This window comes from Sesamum indicum, linkage group LG3 (genome assembly GCF_000512975.1).
Source record: "Sesamum indicum cultivar Zhongzhi No. 13 linkage group LG3, S_indicum_v1.0, whole genome shotgun sequence".
Lineage (NCBI taxonomy): Eukaryota > Viridiplantae > Streptophyta > Magnoliopsida > Lamiales > Pedaliaceae > Sesamum > Sesamum indicum.
The window spans coordinates 8,855,058-8,861,619 of record NC_026147.1 but is presented as its reverse complement, the minus strand read 5'-3'; the positions used below and the strand labels follow the sequence as shown (position 1 = coordinate 8,861,619).

The window sequence follows — 6,562 nt, the reverse complement described above, 5'->3', positions numbered from 1 at the left end:
AAAGTAGATATTACCTTCATTGGGAATCAAAATACATCTAAGATTGCAAGATAAGTTGAGGAAGTTTGTTTGTCCAGTAGGCGAGCTAGATCTTGTCGGTTTAAAGGTTTATTATTTTTTTCCAATTATAGGTTCATTATTAGCTCTATTTGAAATCAATTAAGTGTTCAAAAGCTCATAAACATTAATTTGTTTATATTGATAATATTCTAAATCCTTTATGAGTTCATATAACAATACCTTATACTACATTGTATATGGTAACATTAATTTTAGAGTTATAGTTTTGTTATTTTGTATGATAATGGAGATACTATTGTTGATAAACCAAAAATAAAGAAAAAGTTCTGGGTATTTAAATACCAGAATTCATATTCTTTGTGCGGGCTCGAGCTTAGCTTACTTTGTTGTCAATGAGCTCAAAGGAGTTGAGCTCGGCTTTAAATTATAATGTCAACTCGAGCTGATCATGCAATTTTTAGAAGTTTAATTAGAATTTGAATTGTTTGCTGCCTAAGTGCAGAGACAGCACACAGTAAATATAAGGAGAGAACGGAGAAAATGGAGATAGAAAGCTAAAAACTGGTGAAATAGGAAAACTGAAATGTAACAAGTGATGATCATTTTTCATGGGAATGCATGAATTTCATGCACAGAACCTGGTTTGGCCTTCTTTCACTTGCCAGTCCTCAATTTTTTCTAGTGGTTACAATGAAGTTGTATGTGTAATCATAACATCCATCATATATGAGCATTAAAATCAATTAATTTAGTAAACATTTGAGCTGGTATCAGGGTTTCTAGTCACATAATTGATTTTGTAATATTTGAAATTTTTGCTACATATATAATTTTGTAATTTATTCTGGAAGTTATTGTGTATGAAAGTATATGGTTTTTTGGTGTATAAACGGGAAAATGAATAGATCAGGTTGAAGTAGAGCTACTCTCACTCTAGCATTGGTTCTCTATTGTTGTTTTGGCATCAATATCTTGTTGTATTTACTTTATATAAAAACATTGTTTAATACAAACAAATACACACAGCAAAACATAATCGCATCCTAAACATTTCGAGAAGTGGCATGTTCCTTATCCTAAAGCGTATCCATTTCCGTTTAGCTTAGGTAGGCTTATAAGAAACGTGGGAACAATGTACATGTTCGTTGCATAATTATTGCAGCTATCTTCTGCTCACTACCACACCCGAATAACCAGATGTCAGGAGAAATATAAGACAGGGACAAGCACATGAAGACTAATGGAAAATATGTTGACTTTAAATTTGATCATTTTTATCGGCAATAAGCTATAACTGACAAATGAAAAATTATTAGTATATATGTGCATGTGTCCTGTATATATATTAATATTTCCTAGAAACTAGTCAACTTGAGTTTGACCTCTGAATTTATTGCTGAGTAACTGTTGCATAAACTGAAAAGTTTCACCTCGTTCATCATGCTCATATTTTTTCTCCTACTTAATTCGGAGCTTTTTTTGAAGGGTTGATGAATGACTGGATCTATTGTATAGAAATTTATATAAGTTTTTGATTAATGAGACACTTTAGAGAAGAAAAGGAAAGACACAGAGAAATTCACTATAATGAAATTATTCTATTGGTATATTTATATATTTTCTTTTGGCATATCAGTTGGGGAGAGCGATTCAATGAAGTAACCTACAAGAACAATCAGCGGCTATACCTCTCTGAACGGGTAAGAGTCACATTTCTTAATTATCACTGTTAGGAATGGGTCTCTAGTAGCTAGATATTAATAATTCTTTTTGGAGTTTTGAAAAGAGAAAATAGTTCTTTCTGCCAGTCTTAGAAACTGCTAAATATTTTTGGAGTTTGTATCATGTTGGATAAGGAATTATATACAGAACTCTGGGATTAGTTTCCACTGGAAATGACAGATAGAAATCTGGTTAGCTGGCATTATGCAGGTGAATGCTCCTTGTCTTTAAAGATTCCTATTATTTTGACATGCCCAGTATTGGTAGTTTGTTATGTCAGTTTATCTTGACAAAAAATTAAGTGTACATGCATGGTCTTGTCAGAAATTTGGTGGGTTGGAACTACTTAAAGATTTTGATGATGGCAGGATACATCTTGTCTCCTTATTTCAGCAACTAGTCTAAAAGTCAAAGTTCGTTGGATAAAATACAGGTCCTCTAACTTGTCATGGATTTATAGTTCATTGAGTAAATAGCAGTGGCCTAAGCTAGAACTTTTATATGAAATAATCTTGTGAGAAAAATATGATGGATTGAAACTACTTCCTTAAAAAGTGTGATAAGTTTGAACGGAACTGGGTCCTGGGATGATAAGAAACATGCAGGCCTTACTGAGTTAGACAACTTGGAAAAGATTTACAGTTTGTTGAACCAAAAATTTTTTAGTTCTATGATGTTATAGTTCATAAATAAATCTCAACTGCGGGAGCTAGAGCTTTGAAATGCTTGTCTATATTTGTTAACCGAAGTAATATCTCTCTCCTATTTCTGATAAACCTGCATGGATTTGAGCATCTATTTCATATATATCCCAATCTCTGAGTGCTTATTTCAACTACACTTCTATTGTTTCGGAAAGAAAGTTCAAATGAAGTACAGAAAAGTCTCAAGAAGAAAATTTAGTATGAGGGAAATGATACATACGTCTTCCCTTATTCAATATTTGATCAGACTCATAGTCTTTGGGGAGGATATACTTTTATGACCTCTTCCTTCTCTTTCCCCTACCCCTTTACCTATTGGTTTCGGTGTCCCGTTGTTTTTCATATCTTCAAACTCTATCTGTATCAGATACTTATGAATATGTATTATGGCTTTGGTAGTTTGTCATTTTATGTGCTTGGATGGGTCATGATGTTCACGCTATAAGCAGATGGAATATCCTAGTTGTGTGTGCCATCAAGTTAATTAGTCAATTTCCCCTTTTCTCCTTGTCCTGTAGACTGATGGCAGCCTTCCTAATACACTTGTCATAGCAACTGCTGAAGTTGTCAAAAGTCGGGTTGCAGCAGCAGAGCACATATCACAGGTGATGTATCTGTCCAAAACTTGAATGTGTGGTGCAGATGTTATGCATGTTTCTATTTATGTCAGCATCAGTGTTCGTGCATGCAACTATGTCTATGTATTTGATTTATGCTTTTCCGGCATTGTGATTTTGATCATTATGGATTGCCTGATTCTCATGGAGTTTATTATCTTGCCAACGCATCTCTTGCCAATATTTTCAGTTCAGTGAAGATGCTCGTTCACCTTTTATCAAGAAGCACAAGACCATCCTTCATCCTGGCGAGGTACATTTCAATTTTATCGCCTCAATGTTCAAATAAATAGTGATAAATGTCCCTGGTTGCTCCTCATTTTGTAAACCCTTACAAGCTTCGACCCGTATTTCAAGTTTGTAATCCTTTTCATTTCATTCTTGCAGTCTTTTAACTCAAAATTTTGGACATTCTATTGTTGGATTTTGAATATGATAAAATAATGGTGGCAGTACTCTTTTTAGCTTTTGTCTTTCAATTAAAACACAGAAGTGTTCATTTGGCCAAAATAAAGAAAAGCAGAAAAGTAAACAAATTTGACACGAGAAAATAAATAAGTGAATAGTAATTTGGTTACTTTTGTTTCATTATTCAAATTGGTCCACGAACTCTATGAAATGGCTTAATTGACACATTTGACCTGGATTGATATATTTCTGCCTAGAGTTTTCATATAAAGACTACTTTATCCCTTTTATCTATCTGGGTTTTTTTTTTTTTTACTTTTATTCATCAATTTAAAAACAGACGGAGTGAAAAATTTGTTAATTATGGACAGTAATATCTATCCCCTTATTTTGGTTCCTAATTGCGTTCTTTAAACATTATATACGTTAACAAGCAAGGTTATTGATATTGTACATGTTCTATTTTAATGCATGATCTTATGGAATATTAATTTTAGTTTTGTGGACCTTTCATATTAATTGCCTCTATATATGTATATTCTAGTATATAGTATCAATCACACAACTTCAGCAAACTAGTTTCTTTACATGTGTTTGAGGGACTGGAATTCTTAAGCTATCATGCCATCTCTGATGATATTTCTACTACTTGACATAAATAAATGTTGCTGTGAACTGCTATTTATGATTTGACTTATAAATTTTATTCTATTCTTATGTAAAGGTTATGTCTAATCTTTTAATTGTTGTTTAATATCTTTCTAGGGTGTAGAGTGGGGAGGGAAGAGTGGAAAGTGCTTCTTCATTTGGTATTTAATACTAATCACTAACAAAATAAAGGCGAACGTTAGAGACCTAGAGTAGAAAAATCAGTTTTTTTTTTTTGGTCTTCTTAAAGTACTTGATGGGTGTCGAATTCACCAAAAATAATTCCTACGAAACACTTTTGTAGATGTGTGAGTAGGGTCGAATCCACAGAGATTGGTTTTAAATTAATTCCTTCAAAAACGAAAATAATTAGGGGGAGTTTTGATTGTGAAGAAGAATAAAACTAAAAAGCTAATAAAATTAGAAGAGATAAATATAAGAGGAGAGTATTCCAGTTAAAGACAGGATCACGCTTAATTCCACGGTTGATCATAGATGCAAAGATAACAATTATTCATGATAGATAAATTGGTTATGGCCATTGGTACGACCTAACAACCTCACCTTTCCTTACCTTGTGGATAGCCAAGGAACGTCCGTTGACTAAATCCCTAATCAGTAAACAACCTTGGGAACGTCCTCAAGATTTAATTTACCGACAGCATTAAGAACTAGAAAGGCCCAATTCTAACCAATAAATTCCTACGAGGATTTATTTAAGTTAGATTGTGCATTCCCCACAACATAATCGAAAACTTCTACATAATCAATTATGTTGTGTTACCACTAGTTATCGAACTAAACAAACAATTACGGATTTGAAAGTTCAATTGGCTAGGCAAATATTCTTGACAATAAATCAGATTATTTGTAATAAAAGCACAGAGAACAACACAAATACCAATATGAATAAAAGTAGAAAGCATAAATTAGATCTCACAACCCGTTGGATTTAAGCGTTCACCAAGTCTTCAACCGGAATGAGAGGTTTAGCTAGACATGCTCATGAAAGAACGCATGAAAAGCAAAATAATATAAAAACGTAGAGAAATAGAAGAGTTCAAAAGTTGTCTCTTAAAGTGAATTATGTCACCTATTTATAATAGCAAGATACCTAGTTCTATTAGGATTAGAAGTAGATTCCTAGTTGAACTAAAAGACTTATAGAGATAAAATTATAATCCTAGTTAAACTCTTCCTTCATCAGAGGTAGTCCAAGCAGTTCCAAACTCTTGCCAGAATTTGAGTTTGAGTCTTGTTTGAATTTCCATTTTGGTGCTTTTCTTCATTTTCCAATTCTTTTGTCCTAATGCTGCAAAATAATATTTAATTAGGAGTATTTGATCACAAAATAGGCTAAAATATTATATGAAATAAGTACAAAATGCGATTCTATCAAATATCCCCCCACTTAACCCTTTGCTCGTCCTCGATGCAAAGAAATAGAGATAAAATAGTTGAAGAAATTCATTCCAAAATTTATGGATCGCAGACGAAAGTAACAAGCAAGAATCTAGTTAAGTGTTCAAAGAATAGTACATCATATGATAAAGACAATTCAACAAGCTTCAAACAAGTTTTCACAAGATGATCTTCATGAAAACTAAGCATGGAAAACAAGTGGACTATGCTCTCATATCTCCCAATCTCTCAAGCGTTTTTGGTTGAGTGTTTCGCTCAAATGCTTGCTATGAAAATGCTTCACCATAGGCTTGATTATACACCAAAATCTCCACCACTTATAAATATGCACACACTTGAATCAAGAGGTCTTATATTTTGGTTATAATGGGGCTTTGGTTTGGGGGTAGGAAGAATAAGGAAAAATGAGGTGAAAATCCAAGGAACTAAATTAGAGCACCAAGTAATAGATGTAGGAATCCAAGCTTTTCAAAATTGATTTATCTCATGCTCTTTCATGTCCCACTTTCCTCGACTTGAACTATGCCTTTCTTTCGAATAGAGAATTTTCTTTTTCTTCTCCTTTTTTTTTCTCTTTTTTTTTTATCTTCTTTTTTTTTTATTGAAAGTATTTTTTTTTTCTCTCTTTCTTTGTCTATTAAGGCATAGAACAAGATTGTCATGTGACATGTTAGCTCATAAACGTCCTTTACAATAATTGAGATATCCCCCCACTTAATGTCAAAACATATACTTAGAATACATCTTTATTCTTTGATGCTCTACTAGTCCTTGGAAGGGCCAAACAAGGATAATAAAAAGACGGTAGAGTTTGTTTATACATAGGGTTGCATAACAAGGAATTAAGGCTTATAAGGCTCAAATGGGCTTACTAAGGGGATTTGTATGTAGGTGGTCTTTTTAAGCTAAAGGGGTTTTTATCCTAGCGCCTAATCATTTTCAAGTGTATGCATAAAGATGTGGCCTCAATATGGTTCAAAGCAAGTTCTAGGAAGACAAAATCATGAAGCATTATCTCTC

General features: G+C 33.0%; 1 protein-coding gene across 3 annotated transcripts in view; it reads left to right on the top strand.

Annotated features, from left to right (window-relative positions):
• Positions 1 to 6,562, top strand: part of LOC105157749 (WD-40 repeat-containing protein MSI4-like) — a 17,802-nt gene that overhangs the window by 2,920 nt on the left and 8,320 nt on the right. For 2 of the 3 annotated variants that reach the window (XM_020692333.1, XM_011074211.2), the window contains 3 exons: positions 1,658 to 1,721; positions 2,966 to 3,052; positions 3,255 to 3,317. In XM_020692333.1, the coding sequence (XP_020547992.1) occupies positions 1,658 to 1,721; positions 2,966 to 3,052; positions 3,255 to 3,317 (214 nt within the window). Of the gene's footprint in view, positions 1 to 1,657; positions 1,722 to 1,806; positions 1,954 to 2,965; positions 3,053 to 3,254; positions 3,318 to 6,562 lie in introns of those variants that run through there. The other variant, XM_020692334.1, reaches the window with a different exon arrangement.